This window comes from Kryptolebias marmoratus, linkage group LG13 (genome assembly GCF_001649575.2).
Source record: "Kryptolebias marmoratus isolate JLee-2015 linkage group LG13, ASM164957v2, whole genome shotgun sequence".
NCBI lineage: Eukaryota > Metazoa > Chordata > Actinopteri > Cyprinodontiformes > Rivulidae > Kryptolebias > Kryptolebias marmoratus.
The window spans coordinates 16242508-16269450 of NC_051442.1; the positions used below are offsets into that span (position 1 = coordinate 16242508).

Genomic DNA, 26943 nt, shown 5'->3' on the forward strand with positions numbered 1-26943 from the left:
CCCCCCCCCCCCCCCTCCGCGCACACACAAATACTGATAATCACAACTATTCCTAAGATTTAGAAGAGGACACAGTATTCACTTTCCTCTTGTCTTGCATAAAGTAGAGTATGGCGAGCTTCAAGCTTCAAGAGGCACAGCCCATGATGCTGGTTGCTTAGCAACACAGCCTTGTCATCAGCTAACTCCTTTTACCAGTCACGACTAACACAAACACGGCTCATCATCTCTTTTCATGCAGCCAGTAAATGCAGAACACTTTCAGTCACACTCCAACTCCACTCTGAAAATCTTGAGGCAGCAGATTCTGAAACAAAATGTGACAACAACAGTTTAAACGATCTCTTATTTTCAGCCCTGAGCACTGAAAACAGGACTGGTCCACCTCCACTGCAGTGACTTGGATCCCCTTTTAATACGTCACCGACAACAACCTCAACAGGCACAGACAGTAATGGTACAAAAGGTGGAGAGAGATTTTTCAGGGTCAGGAAGCAGCTAAATAAATATACCTTTGTGGTTTTTCTCTGATTAAAACTTGTGTGAGGAGCAAGCATCGGTTTGAATATCTACACTAAAAGCTGAAAGGGACGCGTTGTGACGCTTTAAGATTTAGTGACAGATCCCATGGAACAGCTCACACTGCCTACTGCCGTTTGAGTCATTTTATGACCATATCAATACATGCTCAGCGTAGCACAGCTCTTTCAGTCCTTTCCATTCCACCTCCAGATTCACAAGCTTTACTCTCAGCAAGGCCTCTGGACCATCTCTGCACACTCACCATCTAGTGTAGATCTGCTCCATAGCAACAAGTGAAGTAAGCCCGGAAAAGAAGACATCTCTTTACTCTGCTGACCCAACACAAGAGTCCAGCAATGAGCAGAGATGAACCACACCAGTCCATTTGTCATTTTGGTAGGCACATATATGTTTTCCCTTGTGGTGTCTGCATTGCATCAAGTCAAATCAGTTTCAGTTTCAGTACTTTGCAGGGTTTTACAGAGAAACGCAACCATAAGCAAACACTTCGAGAGGAGGAGAACCTTATAACCTAACCTTATAAAAAATAATAATAATAATGAAACTTAAGGGCGGAATTAAGGGGAAAGTGCACAAGAAGTGGAAAAAAGGATGAGCTGTAAACTTCACCTTGAAAACTCATTCCAGGATTAGACTGTCATACTAATACTTTTACAGTTTTTCAATCTAGATCTTTAAGAAGAAAAGGCAACCACTTTTCATCACTTCGATGCAAACTTTGAGCATTTTCTCAGCACCACTTAGAAAATCTAAACAGAAAAACTACAAGACATAACATATTCCTGGACAGAAACTCCAGCAACAAATAACCACAGTGTTTCAGTGAAACTTGTTTTTAGTTTTACACCAGCTAGACCTACAAATATGAAGACTGCTGCTAACATGTTTTCAATTACAAGTGTGCATTTTGGTCACTAATAAGTTGCAGTGAAAACAAGCCAAGGGAAAACAAAGGAAAGTCACAGCGAATTGTCATCCAGGGCTCGGAGCCAAGCAAAACATTATGATCTTATTACCTTTTTGGCTCTGATCAGACGATGGCACTACGCTCCCGTCATCTGACTCATTAGACTGGTGACATTTGTGCTGCTGAAACTCGAGGGCTGAATGCCGGCTTACATTCATTCCTCTACACCGACCGGGGCATCTGTTCGTCGGTCGTCTCTCGCGCACAAACAAAACAAAGAATTTTCCTCCTGTCAACTGAGCCAAAGTCACGCTTCCAAGTAAAAGAAATCTGCTGTTACTGAGAAAAACATGCCTTTTTTTAAAACCACAGACCCACTAAAGTACAGTTAGTCCAAATCATCATCTTATGGTAAATCTTTACACTGTTTTAGCAGATTTTAATCACTTCCAAAGGAAACTTTCCTTCACATCGAAGCACATCCTCCACTCATCTGTATGAATTAAAAATAAGAGAAAGAAGCTAAACTTTCTTTAAACTTTACACAGTATATCCTGCCATCAGCATCTCACCTACTTTATTAACTTCTAACTACTTTGCTCTGCTAGTTGATTTCTGCTTAAATCTGTGAACTTCAACAAAATCATAATAATAATTTGAGCTCTTCTGAATGTGATTAAACACGTTAGGATTAAGAGAAGACTTCAAACTAAAGCCGGACTAAATAATGCCTCTCAGAAGAGGCCAGGAAAAGCAGAGACAGTTTAAAGCAGAGATGTGTTTTCGTCCAACAAGTTGACACGTCAATACAAAACACTGAAGTGCTTCGTACCCTTAACAGGGAGAGCATCTTCAGTTCAGGATGAAGAGTATGACAGCTCGTGACAAGTTCAATTTACAAAACTTTTTTTAAACAGATGTCATGAGCGTTGCACAAAACACCACCCCCGAGGCACAGTTTAAGGAGAAAATAACTGCTCTGACACCTCCAGGCCCGAGATGCAGTTAGCATACGCTAGGAGGCTATTATAACATGACTTAGCTAGCTGAGCACTACGGTGTCAACGACTCGGCTAAGTAATTTCTAACTAATTCGAGTTAACTCGCTGGTTAAATGCGAAAAAAAAATTATAAGATGACGCTTATTTCAAGCCACCGCTAACCCACTATAGCTTGTCAGGCAACTTGGTGTCGTGTCGAACTGTGTTCCACCGTTAAGATGCTTCTCCAGCAGGCTCCGCCCCGTCCAAGCGGCGACGTCGGCGGCGAGTTTGCAGCAGGCACGCGGCTGGAGCGGGCGGAGCCTGGCGGGGGGACGCAGCTCGACGGGGGAAACGCAGTTCGACACAACACCTCTAGTTAACGGTCAACTTAAAACGCCTAGTTGCTAACGTTAGTTAGCCTCAGCTGCTGAGCATCTGCTAACAATTTAGCCGGAATACTACATTAACTAGAGCTAAAGTTGACGGTCGCGTAATAATTCAGACGATGCCGAAACAACCGCAACACATCACGACTCTCTACATACTGTGCACGTACATGGGTGCCGTGCGTGACTTCTTCAAACGGCGCTCATCTCCTCACCTTGTTGCTGTCATCCTCCTCGCCTGTAACAGTTCTGTTTTGCTGCCATTGGCGCTGTCGCAGTTTGCTCAGGGTTGCCAGATAAGGCGAGGGAAACAAGTAAATGTGACACCGTGAAAAGGCACGGGGTCAGAATACCTTACAAACCAGATTTGTTTTTGTCTCAATCAGACGAATTTGTACATTTGTCGTAGTGTCACGCTCTGCAAACAGGAACATTATATATATATATATTCAAAAATATAGAATTAAATTTGGATTGTTTAAATTTTGTTTTCAACCCCACTGATATAATTTGCAGAACACATGCTAAGTCTGACCAGACAGTTATTAAGTCACTCCTTTAGAAAACAGATTGTGTAAGTACACATGTATACACTCGTCTGTGATTTTTAACCACATGCAGTTCAGGGGAAGTACAGCACCTCGGTCGGCGCTAACTTCTATAAAAAAAGACTAGCATTTAAATGACTGTGGGGTTTTTGTAGGCAAGTTCACATAAGGTGTCCGTTGATGCAAATTAGTTTAAGAGAAAACTCTTTAAACCACATCTTCGGTCTGCTGGATGCCGATACAGTACTTCATGTCCCCCATGTAACCAGAACAAGATAGAAGACTAAATAAATTAGATATTGTCATGTTTATTTTTGTGTAAGGCAGTTTTCTATTCAGACAAAACAAAAAAGATTTTCAGAGGGGGAAAAAGTATTCAAAACAATGTTGACAGCTTGTAACAACCATTCTGTACACAATACAGTCTAAAAACAGTTAAAAATATAAATACAATTCATTGATATTCAATATTATGCTAGAAAATGTATTATTTCACAAGATGAAAAACAGTTTACCAAACTTCAAATCCAAACAAAACACTTCCAGTAATGTAGTTTGAGGGCATCATTTCAGTAAGAATTCTGCACATTGTCAAGCTGCTAAAAATGAAATTCAAAAAAAAGGAAGTCAGACTGTCTCGCCACGCCAGAGGCTAACATAAAAAGCCTATCCTGTACATTTTTTCCCCAAACTAGTTTCCTCTATAATTATATTTTTACCTCTGCTTCAGAGCAGGTTCCTCAGTGCTTTATGGAAATCAGTTCTACCTTTTTTGGAATTTGCATGTGAAATGAGCTATACAAATATTGCAGTTTTGCCTTGCAAAGTTCCCTACTGTATCTAAATGAAACAACAGCTGAAGTTAAAAAACTATTATGATCATATACTAGCACTATCAGTACATTTTCTACGCCTGCTTATCTTGTGGTGGGTTGAGAAGTGAAACCAGCTGATGGACATGTCGAGATCCAACCTAAACACGGCAACAAGTTACAGAAATCTGACACTGACGGAGTTCAGGCTTCTGTGAAATGATAAAATCAAGGAGTGAGATGTTTATCTGCTGTTTCTTAAACACATAAACGGCCTGAGGTTTAGTAAAACGATAGAACCAGGCTAACACAGACATGAATACAGCAGTGTGCAACGGTGAGAAGCTGTGAAGACGAGACAAACATTTAAAAACATTAAGCATTGATGCGTTCAAAGGCAACAAATGAAGAAAGGTGTGGTCAGTTCTGTTCAGTGGAAACCAGGCAGATGACCAACACCCTTGAAGCAAAGTGCCGCATTACAGCTGAGCCCTGCATACCGAGGCTACACGTGGATATAACATTCTAGTAAGTCTGACGCTTCATTTTTTTTATTTTTACAGCTAATTAAACAAAATAGCACCTTCAACAAATATCTGTGTAACCTATGTGCAAAGTAACATAACATGTAAATGCAAAAAGAAAACATCTTTCAGGCCTTGATGAAGTGTGATGTTACCCACTGCATAACTGTTTAGTTTCTATATTCAGTTTCACTTTATGTCTATCACAGTAAAAAAAAAGAAACAACTTGTCAAAACGACTGGATGTGCAACAGAAAAAAAAATATTAAAAATGACACCTTTGGATGAAGATACCAAATCTCTCCAATTCATATTTCTGTGATTAAAAAGCCTTTTAATTGCAGGTAGCTTTAGTGTGTTCACTGCAGGCCACAGGGATCATCGCATCCAATGTTTCATCCTTAGCTGCACTCAGAGGACTCCTACCATATGATGCTCCTTCCCTGCCAGCCAAGGCTCTGCCCTGATTACAGGACTGCAAACTAGCAGAAGCCTCATAGAAAACACCACTGATATCTGACTCTCCCTCCATCACTCCTGAATAAACCAGAGAGCTCTGGGGCAAACAGGAGTCTGTCGGCAAAGGAAGGCGACACTGTCTACCGTAAAGTTCCGTGTTCTGCGAAACCAAATAGCTCAAGCTGTCCGAGGGGTCAGAGCGATGGCGCGGCGATTTAAGCTTCAGGAAGTTACGGTTTGACGAGCAGGGGAACAGCTTGGGTTCTGCTTGGGGTTGACCGAGACTCTGGACCTTATCGGTGGTTTCTCCATCTGTCAAAGGACGGCTCAAGGCCACTTCTGACCCTGTTTGCCACGCCACGGCTGTGATGCTGCGAGCGTCTCCAGCCTCCGACGCAGGCAGAACTACATTCTTTTGATAATATGGTGAACGGTCTCTCTCGGAGTACTCCTCAGTTTGAGGACGAGAAACCATAGCAGCTCTGTTCTCTCTGTATGCTTCGAGGCTTTCCGTGTCTAAAGACCTACTTCTCCTGTCCAGGGACAGCGGATTCAGCGCGGACTGGCTGACTCTCGTAAGGCCTAGGTGCCGCGGGAGACTGGCAACGGCCCACGTGTTGCTGATCAGGTTCTGCTCGTACAACTCCAACATCTGATAGTCACATTCAGCAAATGCATCTTTTTGAAGGTAGCTTTCTTCAAACTCCTGAAAGGGAAGCGACGTGTCCTCTTCCAGTTCCATGTGGATCTGCTCGTCGTACTCCCCCTCGTTGTGCAGATCTACGACGTCAAACGTGACGATGGCAGGTAAGGCCTCCATATTAGGAGTGAGGGCAGAGCTCGTCTCCGAGTCGCTCAGCATTTGAGCGTGTTTGGTGTAATCCACGAGTGCTTGGGAGAAACACACCGTCTGCCCATCCTCCACGTAACTATTAGAGTCTTCAGACTGAGAGTTGATATTTTTGTACGGCAAAGCCACAGGTTTGTTTTCCTCAAGATGTTCCTCTTTGGGTTCACAAAACGTTTCAAAGTCTGGGTCAGACGTGCTTCCAAATGATAAACTTCTTCGCCTCTTCTCACACTCAATATTTACAGATTTTATTTTCTCTGTGGAAGCGAGCACATTTCCCTTTTCAGTAAACACGTCTTGGTTGATATTATTCACACTGACTAACGTTTGAGGCTTGGAATTCAAATTGCAGTTTTTATTCGCCCTCATTTCCTGCAGACCCACCACGTTTTGTGCCAACGCTGAGGATTTACTGCACATGCTTGGCATTTCTAAAAAATCGTCTTTGTACAATTCAGCACTTATTTGCAGGCGACTCATTTCTGGAACAAAGGCGGGTTCCGTCGCTCCGACTGGCTCGGTTAAATAGTTGCAGTGTTTCGAACCGGGATGCTGTGATTTGTTCTCGTAATGAGGACTGATTAGGCTCTCATCGGGTGCGAACAGTTCATAGAGAGCGTCGCCACTGTAACTGTCCCTGGGTAGACTAGCTGCTCTTAACCTGTCACTTTTTTCTTGCCCCTCGTCTGGCCCTGGGGTGGTAGAATCATAATAGCCCTCATCACTATTTGGAACGGACTCTTGATGTTCACTTGGAGGAGTTAAAACATCAGCAATAGAGGATGAGTCCATGCCGCCAGCCTGCTGTGCGCTGCTGCTGTTCAGCACGTCCATATTGTGGGAACTCGTCAACTCAGCAGTCACGTCTGCCTGCTCTGGATCGCAAGCACAGCAGACTTCCTCCGACGTGTTGTTTCCCCAGAAGTCCCGAAGAGTCGTGTCATCCAGATCCTCGGGTGAGGCCATTTCTTCTCCACCGCCCTGATAGGTAAGATAGCAAGAGGCCCTCTTCCCTCCGTTTCTGCTCCGCTCTCCAGAAACGGTGCTCTCCGTGAAACTGTCGTCCTCCTGATCCGCGATTATGTCCCCACAACCGGTGAGCGAGTCGAAGCTCTTCAACGACGCAACGTCCCCAAAAATCAGGTTCAGCCGATCCGACGAGCTGGCAGAGGTTTGAGGCTTCAACGCGGGCTCAGAAGCTACCTGAAGTTTCAGACAAGGCTCACTGGAACGCCTAGAAGTCTCCTCATATTTACTAGAAACTCCCGCCTTTAAATTCACGTCCTCCAGTTGATCATCAAGCGCCGACTTTGCGCTCTCCCTTTCTGCACAGTTTTCTAAGACTACTGCATCTTCACGACTACATTCGAGCCCAATGGAAACACTACACGTTACATCTGCTAAATCAGGCACGTCGGGTTCAGATCCCAGGCACTTGGTGGCGTACAGGTCGGTGTTGTGCTGGACAACAGGCACCTCCTTCTTGCACTGAGGAGAGGATTCAGTAGTCTTATCTGGTTCAGCATTTCTCTGACTTCTGTGCTGCTTAAAACTTTGAAAAAGACTCCTGAAACCCTTTCTCTGCCGGCCGAGAGTCAGTGAATTCTGGTCAGTGGCGGGGTGACTACATTCACTGTGACAGCTGCTGTGGCGCTCCCCTGCTGCATCCCTCTGGCCATGGTACTCCAAATCTCCAGCCGAGACGTAGCCACCCCTGGGACTGTCATCATGACTGACCTTACTCAGCCCATCGTGCGTTTTGCTTCTGCAGATTCCCTTCTTGCTCTGATTTTTGATCCTCCCTCCAAAGAAGCTTGGCAAAATACAGATACTTCTACGAACGCCAAAAAATGTCAAGGCAGTCCTCCTTAATTTCCACGTTTTTGGAGATTTTGCTGCCGTGTTCACCGGATCTGGCTGAACTTCCTCCGCGACGCCATCGGGACCCGGTCGGAAAAGCTGACCGGTGACCGAGAGTGAATCCTTGCCGTCACTCTGCAGCTCATCTGCTTTGTGAGAAGTCATGGCCGCTACGATTAGAAAAGCAAGAGTCTGAAAGCAGTCATGATGGTTGAGGATTAAAAATCAGCCGATGGTAAGAGTGAGGTGTTTCCTCCATCTGAACCCTGTGGAAAAGAAAAAAAAGAAGCAAAATCAAAAATCAGATTTACAGATTTCTTATCCTTAAAAAAATTCCACTTTTACACACTCAGATTTAAAGTTTTCTGTCCATTGTCTGATGAAACACAAACATTTTGCTTTAAACTACACATCGTGCACCAAAGATGCAAACTGAACCATTTTTGGTTTAAAAGGTCTTAATCCTATACATTGAAATTTATGGTCCTAAATGGTTAATTTTGTTCAACTGTTTCATTTCAGTAAAACAGAAGAAGCTGATTACGCTTTAGAGCTGAACTTGTGGACGCAAAGTTGCACACAACGTGCAACATATGACAAACAGACAGCATTTATGTAGCACATTTTTCACAGACAGTTTCTAATTACTGTTACTGCTTCCAAAACTTTATCCCCTCAGGAAATTAAGAAAACACCCACCTATCTGCATCTCTATCAACCGGGGATAATATTTTTATTTTATGAATCCATTTTTTCCATTTTTATATGCAATTTTTTTTTAGATATAATGGTTTTCTGGGTTTGGAGTTTGACTCCCTAAACGCTCAGTATGAAGTTTCTACAGCTAAGGTTCTTTTTTGGTGGCGTTTGATGGATAAAGTGTTGTGAAATCTTGACAGCAGTCATTAATAATGACAATCATGTCAAATGACTGATTAGGTTTTGTGTGCGACAATATATCATTTCTTATAAAAATTGCTTTAGTTTTTAATTTACTTTCACTGTTTCCATAATGACAGATCTATATTATCGGCATAAAAGCAAGAAGAATCCAGTTTAAGGGAAATGAACACAGAAAATGTTCAGAAATCAATGGGTCCATTTATTTTTTTTTTAGCTTTTTTTGTCTAGATCCCCTTAAAAGTCACTCAGAAATGTTAATATTGTATTAAACCAACCCAATGGCAATTTGTTGTCATAAAAAGCTGCAATAATCAACCTGTGAGATTAGTTTAAGAGTGGTAACGTTATAAATGCAGCACACATAACTCAATTAAACTCAGTTTATTTATATAGCTCCAATTCACAACAGGAAGCTTAAATTTCAGAACCATTTGTTTGAGACTTGGTGCTACTTAAAAGAGTTAGCTGGTGCAACTTGACTTTTTGGGGGGGTTTGCAATAAGTGAATGGAAATGAAAATGATTTTAAAACCAACAAACCCAGACTGTTGTGATTGAATCTATGACTGGTGGGAATACTTCAGTATCATTATCATTATTATGCAGCTGTAACTTAAAGAGCAGGGTCCAATAAAGTTCAGATGAGTGGTGTTTTCATGTGAAGCAACAGGCTACGCGTTGTTAGCTGTGAGTGCAACTTTTCATGAGGGGAAACAAGACACACAGCCTGAACTTCTTCACAAACACCGTTTTCAACCCGAACTCGGCGTTACGGCGAAGCTCGCATGAAGTCAGGGGAACTTACCGACGTGCTGCCCGGCCACACGGGCCAGGTTCGGCCGTGTTGCCTCGAAGCTAACCGGGCTTTAACTTCTTCACTCCGGCCGGGCGGCTGGAGGTCGAGGCAGGCCGCGGAGCAGCTCTGACCGCCTGGATCTGTCTCCAGCCGCCGTTAAGCTAGCCGTGGTGTTTGTCGTCTCCCTCAATCACACTCACACCAGTGTCCCAGTGTCCCACCCCCCACCCAAGACTGAAACACACACTCCACACACACAGTCTGCGTCCCCTCCTCTCCGTCCAGTTTGAGGCAGCTGTAACGTGAGTCTTAACAATCAACTGTAGGTGCTCGCGCTCAGTCACACCGCAGCAGAAATTGCAGAAGAAGAAGGAAACGCGGAGGTCCGGCAGGCCAAACTGCGAGTCGACTGCAGTTTTTTTTTTTTTTATCTGCTTCTCCGCCAAACGTCCCCTCAGGTGGTCACAATGACGCCGCGGCGTTCAAACAGTGCATGATGACTTCCTCCCCGACTTCTCCCGAGCCTCCATGACTGGGTCCGATCTGCGCATGTCCGTGACGCAACACGTGTCTAACCATGGCGACCATGTGGGAGGGGAGGGGGTGTGAGGAAGAAAAAAAAGTTACAAACGCGCTAATAAAATGTACAAAATGTACAACTGCAGTTCGCTGCTGTAATAACACTCCCAACACCTAGATTTAAAGTTTTTATATTACATTTTTTTATACATACATTTACATGTTTTTTTAATTATTTAATCTTGACAAAATCTGATTGAACCTTTAGGCTAAAGTGAGCAGAAAAATCACAGTGAGCTTTGCATAATCAAGTAGTATGTACAGGACAGCTCTGTAGAGAGTTCACCAGTGCAATTTTGTGTTTTCTCTACAAAAATGAGCATCCGATTGCTTCATTGCTCTTGTGCTGTCTTTCAAAGTGCTTTCATAGATGTTTGATCCTCCTTGTAGATGTCCTCCTTGCTCTTTTAATATTGTCATTATTGTTTTGTTTTTTTTTAACCACATTTGTGCAACCAAACTTGTTGCATTTATGTTTTCGACTGACGGACATCTGTCCACTCCATTTTGGTGTTTTGAAGGGCCTGGGTCTTCTTCTCGTCCACCTGCACGTAGTCCACTTTGTACTCATCGGACAGAAATGGCTTCTGGGAGACATAAAGAAAACCAAAACAATGCTGTGAGAATTTTTTTTTTTGAATATTTCTCACATTTAACATTTTTTGTGTTGTCTGTTCAAATAAACATTTGCCTAAAAACAGTACTTATGCAGCGCTATCTACAACAGATGAACCGTTCCTAATCTTCCCACGGAGTCCCATTTCAAAAATGTTAAACCACTTCTTTCACCCTCCTGCTGTCTTTGGGTCAAAACAACCCACGAGGCCTGTGGGTCATTTTGACACAAGGGCAGCAGGAGGGTTAATCTAATGTGTGACACAGACCGTAATGCTTGGACCCAGTCCCTGTATCTGTCAAAAGTAAAGTAAATGTGGAGTAAAAGTCCACAGTGTTGGGCCCGCTCTATTTGCTATGAAATGATTTTTAAGTTGCAGTTGTTCTAGATGGGAGAAGTGTCCTGTTCTGCAGGAATCCTCCCTGCTACCAAAGGGAGAGAATACAGACTGCTGTCTAATGCACAAGAACTTTACTCGACTTTATCCACTAACTCTCAAATACAGAATACGGTTCTTTAAGGGACAGAGGGGCGAAATAAAAGCAGAGGTATTAAAAACCTGTTTCTCCAGTTTATTGAACTTGTGCACAGATTTGAAAGGATGTGGGGTCTATGAGCAGCAGGTGTTGTGTTGAGCTTTGTTTTCTGTTTGGAGCTGAGGCAGTCTATCTAATGTCTGCATCTCTGTGATTGTTGGAAAAGCATTGATATGAGAAAATACGAAAGCTTTAGAATCACACTGAATTGACACTTTTGTGTAAGTGTCATGAATGCCGCACAAATTCTAGGCAAAGCTCGGGCCAAAAATCGACAGTAGATTGCATACATTTTACACCACTTTTGCCCCACACTCTTGTGATCAAATTGCAAATTTTGGACACTTAAACTGCCAACTTTCCTGAAACCTAATGGTTGATTGTTTTGTTTTTTCTCAAACAGAATGATGCCTTTTGGAAAAATGTCAGTGCACAGTCCTCTCAAACAGAAGAAACAGATTTCTCTGGCCTTTATTTTTTTACATTTTGACCTCTAGCAACGCGTTTTGCAGAATTTGTCACTGCAAAAAAATCTATATATTTTACTTTTATGCTACCATTTATGCATCGTTGAGTTGATTTAATTGTTATTTAATCAGCTGAACTGGTGCATTGTTCACCACAGCATACCTTCTGCACAGGAGAGGGGGATGCAGAGTTGAAATCCAGCGACAAATAATCGAGGTTTGAGCTTCTGGTCCAGGGCTGAACGGCTCCATCAAAGGTGAGACAGGACAAGGGCCGGGATTCCTGCCAGAGGAAGGAAAACACAGAGGTGTTACTGAATAAAAATGACCTGAAAACCATCTTAACTACTGAGCTGAAAATCCACTTCACTGCTTTCTTATTTATCCTAAACACTTAACTAAACAGAAGAGATATTTATTGAGTTTGGGAGTTTTAGTCTTGATATACAATACACAACTAATGGGCCTTTCTTGAAGCTTTAATACATGTATTATTATTCATTTTTCTTAGAATATGAATAAACTATACATTTATTGAATAATTTGTTAAAAGTCGAGGCAAATGTGAACAAAATCAAGCGCAAAATAACATCCCATTCCTACAAAGATACAACTACATTTAGAATAAAAGACAAATTCTGTATCTCTTAGTTCCTTTTATTTATCTTTTTCTAGGAAGGTGAAATTTCAGAACCTTTTTCTCTAACACATGATAATGTATTCAGGTTTTTAGAGAGAAAGAAAGAAAGAAAGAAAGAAAAACTAAAAACTAAATCTGGTTTTTCTGCACTTAAAATGAAATACAAATCCATACCTGAAATCACTCATATTATAAGATTATAGTAGCAAACTTTCTTTTGTTTTTTCTAAAATTGAAGTTAAAGGCGACATCATAATTTGATGTATAAATTAAAGATCTAAGGTGTTAGTTGATATCTTCTTTTTTTAACTGTCTGACTGAGTCACAGTCTGTAACAACATATATATATATTTATCTATATATGTATATATATAGATATATACTTTAGAAATGGGTTTAATTGCAAATTTTACCAAAGTGGAGCAATTTGTCACTTCACTGCTTGAACTGTCCTCATTCTCACGTCTTCTGTCAAGAGGTGATGGGTTCGTTGGGAAGCTGCAGGGACACAAAGACATTTTGAAGTTGTGGACAAATAAAAATGGAAACGATACAAGTGATAAATAACTGGATGTCTTAAAAAATTTAGTTAAATATTTTTTTCTAACTGTAATAAAAGGACACCCTTTCAACAATCTTGTAACTGCTACCACTATGAGCTATGTACAGCAGGTTAGATACTGTTTATAACCTTTCCACAGAATCCCATTTCAAAAGATTTGAACAATCATTTTAAAACTATATTTGTACATCTTCTTACAAAACCAAGAGGGAGAACTACTTTAAATCTAATCAAAGTGGTTGCGTCATCTATCTATTTGAAGTACAGAAATGTGTGTTTCTTCTTACCATAATTCAGTAATTGCTCTGCCTAAAGGAATATGAGTGGGACATTCAGTGATTGTAGAAAGGCCTCTCAAGTCAAGAGGTGGGGGTCGAGCTGTGGATCGAGACAGAGTGAAGTTATTGGCTGGAAATTTGGAAACTTTCCACTAGAAGGTCAGATAAAAGATTGCAAATGTTTGTATCAGACATCTATGCAAATCATGTACTAACATTTCTCATAAATTAGCATGACGTGTATGAGTTTTAGGCCCACGCCTGCAGTAAAAGTTATGTGTATCTTCTTTACACATTACAGACCATAAGCGTCTAACACACTGACAGTTTCCAGTTAAAGATAATATCAAAGTTGACGTTAGGGGTTGTGTAGAGTCATGAGTAAACAGTGATCGGATCAGACTCGGTTTTGGAAAAAAAAACCCCCAAAAAACAGGAAGAGATCTTTACAGGGGTCTTGAGCTAACATCTTATCAGAGCAGGTTCTGAAAACCACCTTTGTCCCTGTTTCTGGGAAGAAAAGAGGGCATCTGTGTGAGCTCGACCTTTAAGATGAAGAGCTGCTTGTTAACAACAAAACAATTCCTGGCAGGCTCAGCTGATTGGTGTTAAAATTAAAAATATGTCCAGTGGCCACCATGCACACAGTTACACGTAGCAACACAATTTTCGATTTAAAAAAGTGTGACCATGTAAACGTGACTGTGTCTGATGCAAAGAGAACAAAAGTGTAATTAAAGACCTACTATCCCTTGGTGAAATGCATATCGCCCGCAGCCTTTCATACCAAGAGGTTTACACTAAAATCATTTTATGTTGAGAAGCGACAGAGTTATAGCTGTCTTGGTCCAACCTACGCTGGATCTGTGTTAGCGCTCAGTTACTACCACATCAAATTTTAGCTCAATATTTGTAAAACTGACAGAGCTTTAGTTGTTTTTGTGTTGGCTATGGTCAGTTAGCTGTGACGGACATCTTAAATTGGGCTGATTTCAAAAATTAATCAGTTTTAGATGTACATGAGGTATTTTGAGATATGTTTTGCTAACATGCTAACATACTTACTACAGTGTTTCCTCAACTGGTTAGAAAAGTTTAGCTGTTGAATTGTTTTAGATGGAAAATTTTTGCTGTTGAATGTTTTGAGCGGCTGTTAGCCTGACTCCTGCATGCTGTAGGTAAGATACTTACTACTCATAACAACTCAGTACAACCCCACTTTAAAAAAACAAACAAACAAAAAAAATCGGCTGGTCAGGTACGACTCTTACCTCTCCTTAAGCGCGGCTTCAGGTGCCGATTAATTGGAGGTGGTGCAGGATCTCCAGGTTGGCACGCTAGCGGGCTGAGAGGTGAGGAAGACTCAGGACAGCCGTTTGTGCTGAGGAAGCTGAACGTCCTGGGGCTCATAGGGATATAACTGTCACACTGGACAGACGTTACAGAGGGAGATGATGGAGACGCCATGGGGACGTATGAGTCATCCTGGTAGCTGTAAACTTGTCTGTTGTTTAAACAAGGCTGCAAAAAGACAAAGTGCCACGTGATCACACAAGTGTATTACAGCATATCTAAAGTCCAGCAGAAGGGGTTAATTAAGCCAATATTTTGTGCATTTCTTACAATTTTCAACCTTTATGGTTTTGTTTATGAATATAAAATACAACACCACTTTGGGGCACAAATAGTTTGAGCAAAACAGTCTGATTGTATCTGAAATATACCTAAAGTCCCGAGGATTAAAACATTCATTGTACAGCATCTAATGCTAAACAAGAGGCTATTCATAAGGTTGCAAGTCTGACTGCAGAAGAATCTGTGATAACGTAAAAAACACTTATAATTTTATTGCCTCGTTAAACACTCCAGTCTCATTTAGAGCTAAAGAGACCATAAAGCTTTTTTGCAGGGCTGCCTTATGATTGATATGTCACATCTCAATAGGCCACATGGCCTTGCTCATCTTTTTAATACTTCTTATGTCTGCATTTATTAAAATTCAACAGGAGCTTTAAAAAGCAACATTTCAGACGTATCGTAGTGGGTTTTGTGGAAAGGTTACAAAGAATAAATATCTTTTATGATGCAAATAGCATGTTGAAGGGCCTCAGTTTGAAGAAAGACTTTAGCTCAGATCGGATCGATAAGGTAAAAACCAGCCCGAGGACAAAGAAGACTAAAGTGGAATGCTGCTGTCCTAAAACTATTTTAGTCTCATAAATTTCATAGTGGTTCATGTAAACACTATTTAAAAACCTTTACATCACCATCAGGACATCATACACAACACAAAGCATGCTGCAAGAATATCCGCCATATTGTCAGATTTAGGACTGCACAATATATCATAAACGTTTTGCCATTCCCATATCAGACTGCACAATATCAATATGGCAAAGTATTACAGTAAATTACAGATCCAAAATTTGACAATCAAAAGGATCCCCGATAACCTAAAAGGCCTGATTTAGAAGAAGGTAGCTGAAAAGCTTAATGGCTAAATGGTAAAGCAGCGCAGAAGTGGTGAAAGGAAAATGTGGGTTCACTGTCATCACAATATTCAACAATAATTTCGCAATTCCACATTTTCCCAGCATTGTGCAACTGTAGTCAGAAGTGAAAAGTAAATGTGAACACAACATACATATGAAGCTCCAAAATGTAGTTACATTGCTATTAGTGTGTGCAAGCAGAAACATAGTTAAATCAAATAAATGATGATTAAACTTATAAGGACAATCTCTGAGGCCACAAACTAATAATTTACTCCTATTTCTTTTCTAAAACATCAACTGGAAAGTTAGATAATTGTATTTTAAGATGAAACATTTTTAAAAAAGAATTAAAAAAATACATAATACTGCAAAATACTGCGCTCTTATGTGTCTGAAGTCACCGCCTACAATATGGCGTCTTTTGTTTACAACCAGGTCTACGCACCTTTGCGCAAGTATTTGAATGAGTATCTTGATCAGTTTTGCATTATTACAATGCTGTTTCCACAGAATTCTGTGGTTATTTGAAGCAGCAGCTTGCTGTGGCACTTTTGGTGCAGCCTGGGGCACTTAAAACAGAAGTCTCATAATATTTCTGCTGGAATAAAGGCAAACTGACACGAATGTTTATGGTTTAAAAAATAGCTTTCGCATAACTGCTATGATTTTTTTTAATACTTTTTGAAATGGAAGCTTTTATAATACAAGAGACAAGTAATTAGCTTCTCAGTCTGTCAGAAATAAAACCTATTTCTCCAAACATAGAGCTACCAACAACAGTAAGTTATTTGTTTTATAACCTTTCCACAAAACCCCAGTTCAAGAGCTCTGAACGATTGCTTTAAGGAATACTTGTCCAACATCTAGCTCAGCTGTGTCCTTGTGACAAATTATGAGTTTTTAAGTTTGTGTGTGAAACTGAACGTGTCTCTAGGTTGTGCACAAGGTCTTTTATGGAAAATAAGATTTACTAACGGTGTTCTTGCCGTCACTCCAGCAGGGCTGTGCAGCCAGATTAGCAACAAAGTTGTTTTCCTTCACATATTTTTCCCCATTTTGTTTCTCAGATGGCAAAATGGGTCTGAAGAAGCGAATGAAAAGTCCAGTTTGAAACGTTTGTGCTGAGATTTTTGCCATATTCACACATTTCATAACCATGCTGGGATTGAGCTAAAGTAGACAATTTTTTTCTCATGCCACCTTAACAGAAATGAGGTTTGGTGCATTTGTTCTAAATCTGTGCCAAAATTAAACAACAAAAAAAAAACAGTTTGAAAATACTGAGAGTCTTTTTTAAGGGGTGTGAATACAGATGGATGTTTAAAAAGTGTCAACTGCAAAACTGAGGGGCTCTGTGAATCTGTGAAATGACAGCAGTCAGCTTTTTCTTTGTTTGTTTTCGCTTAAAATAAAAAGATTGTAATCAACAAACTTTCAATGTGATGTTAGCAGATTTTTATCAAATTTAGACAAATCAGGCTAGCTGTTTGCTGCAAGGTTTTTGTGCTACTCTAAGCAAGCCTGCAGCCAATTTAAGCTAGTCTTTCATTGCACAAATATGATAGTCGATTTTCTCATCTTACTATCAGCCAGAAAACAAAATGTCAAAATAGGAAAACTTGAAACATGTTCGTTTTCTGCAACTCTTACCAGGTTTACACTTTGTCTTCTGTTCCTCATTAATCCTCTGTCGACATTGCCTAAAAAACACAAGACCATTGGAAAACTCCATTAGTAGAAATTTTTGGCTGGTTTCGATTTGAATCCATAAGTAGCTGTATACAGTACTCACTCATCCTGAAATGGTCCAAGCTCGACAGCGAGGTTCTCCGGGGAAATAACGGAGCACTAGCCTGGAAATGCTGAGTGCACAGTGTCCTCGACCTTTGACCTCTGCCATCATTCAGCAGCTCTGCCAGGTGATTCGGTTTGGGCGGTAGGGGAGGTGGCGTTTGTGCGTCGCCGGCTGCCTCGAACAAGGCAGAAGAGTTGTCAAACTGGAAGACGTTGGCGGCGCAGGGATGCAGCGGCGAGGAAGAGGACGACGGCAAAACCGAGAAGGTGCAGGGAGCGCTGAAGGGAGGGTTGCTCAGCATTCCATGGGGTACGCGCAATGGGCTCAGATGAGAGATGGAGGATGAGGAGGACTCTTTGGCAGCATCGTCTGATAACTTCTGCTCCAAGGAGATGTCAGAGGTTGAGCAGCTGTCCCGACTATGTGTACGTGAAGGGAAGATATTCGTTAAACACCATCGACTGGGGGAAATGTGTCAAATATTTTGCAGATCAGGTTGCACATACCTACAAGTGCTTACGCTCCCCGTCTCACACTGTGACAAGAAGAGGTAGTCTTGTGGATAACTTGAATCTGGTTGGCTTGCTACAGACGCTTGGTCAGAATTTTCCACTGACGGCTGATTGGAGGTGGGGGTCAAAGAGAAGCCCTCTTCTGCACTCTCTGATACCAAACAGGCAGACAGAGACACAAAGATGGTATTTACCGTGTCAAACTACGACTCTACAGTCAGTCCAAAACAGTGTGACCAACGCAAAAACACTCCAAAAACACTTTTTTTTTTTTGTACAGACACTGAAGGCAGACACACTTCTGTGTCCCTTTTCCTCTCTTTTGTTTGGATGTTCTGTCTCTGTTTTAGTCAGTTTGGCTCTCAATCAGAAAATTCTTTCATTCCGTTTCGCTCAAGACCTTCGAGTCAAGGCCGTCTCTGCACCAGCCACGTATCACCAAAATAATAAATAAAAAACCTCCCAAAAAGTCTTTGCATGTTCTTAGGAAACATTTGCTGCTCCTAGCAGATGTTTGTGTTCCTTTGTGGGCACAAAACAACCTTTTCAACGCTTTGCTAAAGTCAGAATATCAGATTTAGACATACTCTTTTCCCGCTTCACTACGTTGTTGGTAAAAAGCTGCAGCAACACATATTTATATAAATATATATCTGTGTTTAGCAGTATCATTTCACACTACAACTACTACATGAAAGGCCGAGTATCTTTCTCATGCAGACGTCAGTGTCTAACAGACTGGTCCTGAAGTCTTTTTTTTAAATAAAAAATCCCTCATTGAGCTTTCACTTAATGAAACAGTAAAGCACCACCCCAGCAGCTAATTTCAGTGATAGATTCAAGCGTTTATCCAACGATGCAACACGTGAGAGGGAAAAATATATTTACACAAAAATATCATCAGTTTATCTCGCTGTGATCTCTTCTGAGACTGCAACGACTTTCAGCTGCATGACAAGAAGCATGAAACACATTTAACTGCTGGAAACATATTCATTACACAAACAACCGTCAGATCGCTGATAAAATGTGAGGCCATGTTTTGAGTTCCTGCAATTAAATTCTGCTTCTCCGCCACACACGTCTGAATTTAGCTCAGCTGCACAGAGAGGAAAAAAAAACAGCAACACTGCTGTGAAAATAATTATAGGTTTTTGTTGTTTTTTTTTTTAATTAAAATGTACCTATCTGTGATGCTACTTTGGAGAGGTGTGATGTGCATCTTGTGGTTTTTAACCACAATTCTGTGTCTGTAAGAACTCAGTTACAGAGAACTTTATCCACTTGTTTTTACAGATCTGAAAAGATATCAACTTTGTGGCCGGCTCAGTGTGGTAAAAACAACCACATGGCTTGCAATTCAGCTGTGTAAATTTTTCCTCCATTAATGGCACTCAGTGCAAACTATAAAACAAAACATAAAGCAGGTCATCTTGAACTATATGAAATGTTGGTTTTTCCAGATATATTGATATGCGGTTCTGAAATGCTGCACTCTGTGCCCTTGTAGTTCTACAAATGTTGACCAAAGCTGGTACTTGTATGAACACAGCTTGAACAAATAAGTCTGCAGTGATCACCACAGCTGTGAGTTTTTCAAATATGTTTGCAGCAAGTAAACCACAGCCTAGTGTTTGAAACCTGACTAGGTGCTTTAACCGTAAGCTGGGAAACAAACAAGCAAAAACAGCAGATAAACAGTTCTGACCTCACAGGCTTCACCACTTCCTTTGTGGGAACAAGCGACACGAATTTCTAAGAGCACTGGAGTGGTGTTTTTTATTTTTCTATTTTTTTAACCTGTGTATTTAGGAACTAATGCCTCTGAGGTTGGAACTCGGGTCTGGGAACGGCGTCTCATCTAACCTAACCACTAAGCCTGCTCCAGTTGCAGAAGAAACCAGCAGCATTTGCTCGGAGACAAGGCTCACTAATATTAGCACTGATAACAGATTCCTCTGCATTCTGTGCATGGTTTTAAATAAAGGTTTATTTATGTTGCTATGTGCGGGGCAGCCATATTGGATTCTGAGGGCGGGGTTAGTAAGAAACCTTCAACTTTGGGAGGTGTTCCAGTTCATTTTTTTTACTTGGACACAAATGGAAAGCACCGTAAATTTCTTCAAAACAGAAAAGAACTCAAATTGTGCATCTACCTGCCTCCTCCAGGCTCCCAAACTGGCATATTTGACTGATGCTCTTGATCCAGCTGTTCATCTCGTCCTCTGTTTTGGCCACCAGGTAGAAGATGCGAGAAGTTGTTTTCACCACAAAAAGGTGCTTCCCTTGAAAGTCCTGTTTGATCCGGAGCTGCCCGTTGAGCATCTCGACCTCGCACTCCTTCAGGTCGATGGTCCGGATGGGCTTCTTGGAGTTCTTGCTCTGGTAGTACTCCAGCACATCTGGGTTTCCACACATGCGGCCGGTCCGGAGAACAAACCAGCGTTTGCGCCACGCCTGCAGGAGACAGGGTCAGTTTTAGATTTTTTTTTTTTTTCAGAATGATTTAAATCATTAATCAGAATTATATTTTTTTAAATCAAACATCCAGTGAAGTTTGAGGTCGTGAACAGAAAGCTTACCAAAAAAGATTGTAACTCCGGGGCCCAACAGTACACTTTCGCAGCTTTAAATTTGTTTTTTGTTTTTTTTTGTTTTTTGGCTTTTGTTTTGGTCTCTAAGAGGAACCTAAACTCCAATTTCCCAGAAGTACGAGAAGAGGAAGTTCACTGTATTTAGCAGAAAAAGTCTAACACAACGAAAGAGTTATTTATACAACTTTTGGTCACAGCTTTATACTGAAAACAAGCTGAAAACAGAATACTGGCGCATTTGTAAGATCTGATTGGAATTTATATGCCTTAAAACCTCTAAAGAGTGCCAGCCTAGTCACAAAAAGACATTGATTTATATTTGAATATTTTTTAAAAAGGCAAGTATTAAGTAATATTAGCTAGCTGAACATAAACATATCATCATTTCTCACTTGATTTTTGTGACTTAGTGTTTAGTTGGGGTGGAGTCCTGATCTTATTGTGGTGTGAAAATGTTTTTTTTTTTTTTTGCTGTATGTGGGTGAGCTGCTGCTGCACATGTCAGTCAGTAATTTATATATATATATATATATATATATATATTTTACCAGTAAATGGGTAGACCCCTCGTGCTTTGCTGCTAAAAAACATGCTGACAGGTTTAAGAGGAAACCAAAACTACAGATAGTAATTTGATCTTAAAGGTGTTCCCAATATGCAAAGTATGACTGTCCAATACACACAAACAAACATTGTTTTGTGGATGTTAGAGAAGCAGAAGCTACTAAGTGTTCTGCTTTTTCAGAAAATAAAAAGAGCAACAGAGAAAATACGTTCTTTTGAATTTGAGAACTTTTCTTTGTATTAGCTCGGAAGAAAATTAGGGTTAAAACATTCCTGACCAAAAAGTTCAATATAAACAAAAAGCTATTTCATTATAAACCACAAAAACAAAAAAAAAGTTTTTGACTTTTTAACCACATCTGATGGTGATTCTGATACAGCTGAGTTTTCTCTCCTGCCATCATGTGACCTCAGTTGGTCGAATTATAACATCTCGTCGGCGGTGGTGACAACTGAGTCATTTTAAACTGGGTCATTTATACATTTGAGAAATGACTCACTCGCCAATGGAATAAAATGCCTTAAGTGAGGGTCAAGTCTCTGCTGTGAGCAAACTGATGTTGTTCAGTCATTATATCCCCTTTGTCCGTGTCTGTTAGCAAAATAGCTCACGAACAACTGGATGAATTTTAATGAAACTTGCAGAAAAAAATCGCTGGCTGTACGTCTACAACTGATTCCTTTATAGAGTCGACCCGGATCAAGATGGCCGCAACAGCCAACTGAGTTTAGAAAACACAAAAATGGTTGTGATTCAGTCAGTTTTACGAATGTTGAGCTCAAATCTGATGTGGCAGTAGCTGAGAGTCATTCGCAACACATACTCTGAGCGTGTGATTGCACATAATGTAATTTTTGAGTTTTGACCAAAACAGCTCCAACTCTGTCATTTCTCCCCACAAGATGATCTTAGTCCGTGAAATGCTCGGCCTTGAAGTGTTTAGAGTCTTAAAAATCCTTCTGTTTTGATTGGGTCTGACTGTTTCGCCTCAAAAGAGTTGAAATTCTGCGCCCCATTAGCCAGGATATTTGCCACGATAGCGCTGGAACAGAATATAGCACCCAAATGTTGTTATGACTAAGAGAATTAAAAATTTTCATACTGACATGTGCCAGTACCTGACATTTGAATGAGGCAAACAGCCCTGCCAGAGAAGACACACACACACACACACAGCAGCAGCAACAGGATTTGCATAGCCTGCTAGAATAAGTTTCTATTTCCAGCCCAAAACCCCTAACCTTCATTAACACAAACACCCACTCTTTCTTTGCACTGCCTGTTGTCAGATTACCCCTACACACACACACACACACACACACACATGCACACACCTCCTTCAGTCGTGCAGAGGAAGTGCAAACAGCCGTCATAAAGCTGGACTATTTCTGCTTGTCGCTTAAGTGTCTGCCTGCTGCTGACATTACTTCCCATGTTTCACAATCCACACACTCATCACACACACAAATGGACACAGAGCAGCCTAACATTATCACATGACACCCCCCACCCCCACCCCCACCACCACCACCTCCCACCCCTCCACAACAACCTCCACACAACAGTGAGGGCTTGATGCTCTCGATACTTGCTACAGGAGTTGGGTCCATCTACAGTTTCGACAAATCTGCTCATTAATAAAACACATTTTTGGTTCTGAGATGTGAGTGCCAGGCAGCAAGAGCGAGCGAAGGCACGGAGAAGACCGAATCAGAGCTCGTTTCGAGCTCGGCGTGCCTCTAAATCCTAGCTCTGCATCACAAGGTTAGGCAGCACATTCCACCTCCTAACAGAGGAGCAAAATGAATAAATAAATAAAATAAAATAAAAACAAGTGTCTGATGTCTGCTTCTATACTCACAAATCTCTTTAGTTTCTTCTCCGGGGGGGATTTAATAAGCCAGCCGGTGCACACCACAACCCCAGCACTCATGTTGACTGCAGAGTGTGTTGTTCTGCTCCTGCTCCAGCTGCTCCAGCTGCTCCAGCTGCTGCTGCTGCTGCTGCTGCTGCTGCTGCTGCTGCTTCTGTGAAACTGTGAGCACTGTGAAGCATATCCTGTGTGTTCTGGTATTCAGCGCAGACACTCCAAAAGAAGGAAGTAAAAGAAACTGAACACACTGACCGAGAGAGAGAGAGCGAGAGAGTGAGAGAGAGAGAGAGACACACACAGAGAGAGAGAGAGAGATGCAGTTAGAGAGGGGGAAGAGGGAGAGAGAGAGAAGCCTGAGGAAGCGCTAATAAAGGAGAGGAGGGGAACAAGGCTACAAATGTGAAGTTTTGATCGATTCCGAGGCTCATATGTTATCTGAGGCCACGCCAATCATGAGCATGACACTGAGTCCACTTTTCTGTTACAACGTTATACAATTTCTCAGCACATTCACTGCGGTTTTTTGAGCTCTGCAGAAAAAAGAAGTGTTTTTTTTTTTGTTTTTTGCTGATTGAAACGTCAGCCAGCTTCTCACACCATGCTTAAATATTAACTGAAAAGAGAAAAATACGCTGAAGCTGTCAGGCAAATTCTCAGTAGCAGTCTTAGCGTTAGAGACATTTTTCTTTTTTTTTTGGCGTTCCAGTGGTTGACTCTCGTTAAAAGATAACGCAAAACTGAATTATTTACTGAGCAGATTTCCAGAGTAAAATATCTTGTTCTTATGTAAACAGGTGGCAAAACAAAAGCATTCATTCAACTCCTTGGAGACTGTTTACATTAATGCTGCAGCATGTAATCTAACATTCCTTTGCCAAAAACATTTAGATTCAGTACCTGCATCTATTGCTTAATAAACTGCATTACATTCATATTTTGCTATTATTATTTAAATATAAATATAAACGCTTCTACTAGTAGCTATATGTTTCTCACTTTTCTGAGGGTTTTAGAAAGTGGCTTACCCTTTTGTGGTTAAGGCGACAGACCTGATCTTCTAAAGTGGAGTTCTGTGGATATGTTCTGAACAGTTAATATCTTACCTGTTGTAGATAGAGCTTTAATTAGCACCTCCAGTGCAGCCTGGTGCACCTACTGTGGGAATATCATAATATTTCTGCGAGAATAACCGTGTAACACAAAACTGATTGTGATGTAAAGGTTTAAACACTGTTAGCTCAACAAGTTGGTCATGGTTGAACTTTATTTCTTCAAACTGAGGGACTGTCCACAAGGGGACAGTTTTTGTGAAAACATCATTTCTTTGTTGTTGTTGTTTCGGCTCTGCGACCACACGGAAACAGTGTTTTATGTCGACAGCCAAAACGCAACCTTCTGAAAACACTGATGTCTTAGCCCAACCGTTAATCTAAGGCCCAGTTTACACAACGCTGTTTTTCATTTGTGTGGAATCACACATGCGCACCACAGATGGCTGCAGTCAATATCGGTTCTGCGCGAGCACGAGTAGATCAGCAATGGTAACAATGGTGGATAGCAGAGTGCTGTTTGTGCTGCTCGCCCTTTTCAACATGTAGCATCAATCCAATTTCACTGTGGGTCCAAACTAAGGTCTGTGTAGTCACCATTTTGTATGTAACTGCTTCCATGCTGAAAAGACTGGTGTCTGCGCCCATACATGTGTCAGCGCCAGCTAGTGGCCCGGCATGGAAACTACAGCAGATTCAACGAGCACAGCAGCACCGTGTGAACGTCTAACTTTTTCCCAATCAAGATCAGAAAATCTCTAACGTTTCAAGGAGATTGGTCACGTGTAGATGTAGCCTGACCTACGACCCGAAGGCGTTTTCTTCTTCTTGTGTTTACATTTCGCACCCAGCATACAAGCTTTAAGTGCATACTCCTTCCCTTGTTTCCTGATTTTGATGTGTATTTGTGGCAACATTACATACATCCCATACAGGTGTGGCTACAAGGTTTTTGGGCTACTTTTAGTGTTTCCATGCGGATGAAGACATTTATGGAAATGGTGCCATGTTTATGAGGATACCTTTTGAAAAGACAAATAAAAAAAATGTTTTGAAAAAACTGTGTTTCCGTGTGGACGAGGCCTGAAGTCATTCACAGAGCCATCTCCAACAGGTATTAATTGTTTATAACGTTTACACAAAACCCCACTTCAAGCTGAACTTTCACTTTAAGGGTTTTTGTATTGTTGTTTATATTTTGCGTATGTTTTCCTGTACATTTTTATTTACTTATGTACAGAAGGAGATAATCAGACAAGCAGATGTGCCTAAGGGTTTTTCTCAGTGTTTTAGTTGCTTTGAGGATTGCATTTCTCTGGACAGATCCCTCAGCCACTTCCTGAGTGGTCATTGCACAAAGTCTCCTGAGTGTAGCACCTCCACCCCTTCCCCCACTGCCACTAGAACCTCATCTTCCACATCTAGTTCGCTTGTGGCACTTCTCGTACTCCTTCCTCCTCTCACAAACATTGCAACATTACTAACAAATGTTTTCTCCTGCTCTTTGTTTACCATGTTCGGTTGGTTAACCAGCTGTAAAACCCTTGGAACCTACAAAAAGCTCAAAAGCTGTTTGTAAATGTGGATCTTTTACCACCCCAGATCTTCACAGTCACAACGAATTTGAATATTATCTGCTCCTCGTCAGCTTTGCACATGGGCCAGGCCTTCGAGTCAACACAGATATTCAGGCCTAAAAGTCTGTCTCCATGGCGACGCATTTAAACAATGCCGTAAAAGCTTACCTGAGTAGAAAAACACCACCTCAGAGCTCCATCAGTCATAGAGTCAGGAAACCCGAAGAACTATTGCTGGTGACTTCTTTTTAAAGATCACACAAACATTTAAGAAAAGAAGGGTTTTGGTTAAAAATAAAAATAAGCAAATGTGGGGTTGCTTAAGACTTTTGCACAATATAGACCATTTGATGAACTTTCTCAGTAGTTTATTGCAGCTTGTGGTTACTTTAACCAAACTTATTCTTTAATTGCTTTTTAGATGTCTCCATGGCTTACTCCGGATACTCAGGTTTCCTCCCACAGACCAAAAAGATGTATGTTAGGTTCATCACTGATCAGGCACGTGAGGGACTTCAAAATTTCCCGTCAAGTTTATGAAACCACAAACTTTGCGTGGAAAGTGACGTACATAAGTTTCAGGCCCCGTGCATATGCCAGTTTTATAAATGATGACCCCAGGGGTCTATAAAACACAAACCGATCAGGTTTGGGCATGACACAGGCCATCCTTCTCTCAAAAGGTGTCAGTTTGGGTATGTCCTTACCCCCACATGTGGCCGCTTAGTTGCTTTTTTACCTCCACCCTAACAACTGACCACTTATTCTTCACCTCGTCCCTGGTCCTCTCTGTCCCACTCACTGAATTAACTGTGGGAATGATGCTTCCTTTTATTTGTAACGCCACGACTGTGGCTCCCAAAAATGATATTTTTTCTGTTCTCCACCTCATTCGCCAGCACATCAATTTCTGCCTCGTTGAAGGACAATCTCTTTGCTCTTTGCTCTTTTCTCCCTGGTTGCTATTGGTAACCATGAAATAACATTGATCAGCTGGCTCATTTAAATCCACTTTCACATTCATGAGGTGCTTTGCGTTGACCATTTTGGGTTGAATGTGGGTGTGTGGCGGGTAGAACCTGAGGTGGGATCTTGTGCGCAAACTCTTAGGTACAGGTGTGATTTATAAAGGGGAAACTGTTGGCTGGTGTGCGTGCACATCTCTGCTAGGACTTCACTTCCTCTCAGATAAGGCGTTCTCCTGAAACGGCCAAAAGCGCAGGCATGCACAATCG

At 41.3% G+C, this 26943-nt stretch overlaps 3 protein-coding genes across 5 annotated transcripts in view; all 3 read right to left on the reverse strand.

Moving 5' to 3' along the window:
• Nucleotides 1-3284, reverse strand: part of zc3h12b (zinc finger CCCH-type containing 12B) — a 14419-nt gene extending 11135 nt beyond the window's left edge. Inside the window, exon 1 of one of the 3 annotated variants that reach the window (XM_017435519.3) lies at nucleotides 3035-3284. The gene's annotated coding sequence lies outside the window, so the exon portion shown is untranslated. Of the gene's footprint in view, nucleotides 1-1559; nucleotides 2902-2989 lie in introns of those variants that run through there. The other 2 variants (XM_025010428.2, XM_017435520.3) reach the window with 2 other exon arrangements.
• A 375-nt stretch (nucleotides 3285-3659) lies between these two features.
• On the reverse strand, nucleotides 3660-9830 carry LOC108247443 (APC membrane recruitment protein 1-like). Its single transcript, XM_017435573.3, has 2 exons — nucleotides 9580-9830; nucleotides 3660-8138 (listed from the first exon to the last, which is right to left on the reverse strand). Exon 2 carries the CDS (start codon nucleotides 8035-8037, stop codon nucleotides 5038-5040), a length of 3000 nt encoding a protein of 999 aa, XP_017291062.1. The 5' UTR covers nucleotides 8038-8138; nucleotides 9580-9830; the 3' UTR covers nucleotides 3660-5037.
• Nucleotides 9831-9985: 155 nt separating this feature from the next.
• Nucleotides 9986-23291, reverse strand: gab3 (GRB2 associated binding protein 3). Its single transcript, XM_017435531.3, has 10 exons — nucleotides 23071-23291; nucleotides 20207-20507; nucleotides 18045-18201; nucleotides 17536-17957; nucleotides 17394-17443; nucleotides 14520-14769; nucleotides 13258-13348; nucleotides 12822-12906; nucleotides 11932-12051; nucleotides 9986-10736 (listed from the first exon to the last, which is right to left on the reverse strand). The coding sequence occupies exons 1-10, from the start codon at nucleotides 23140-23142 to the stop codon at nucleotides 10620-10622; spliced, it is 1665 nt and encodes a 554-aa protein (XP_017291020.1). The 5' UTR covers nucleotides 23143-23291; the 3' UTR covers nucleotides 9986-10619.
• Nucleotides 23292-26943: the final 3652 nt, after the last annotated feature.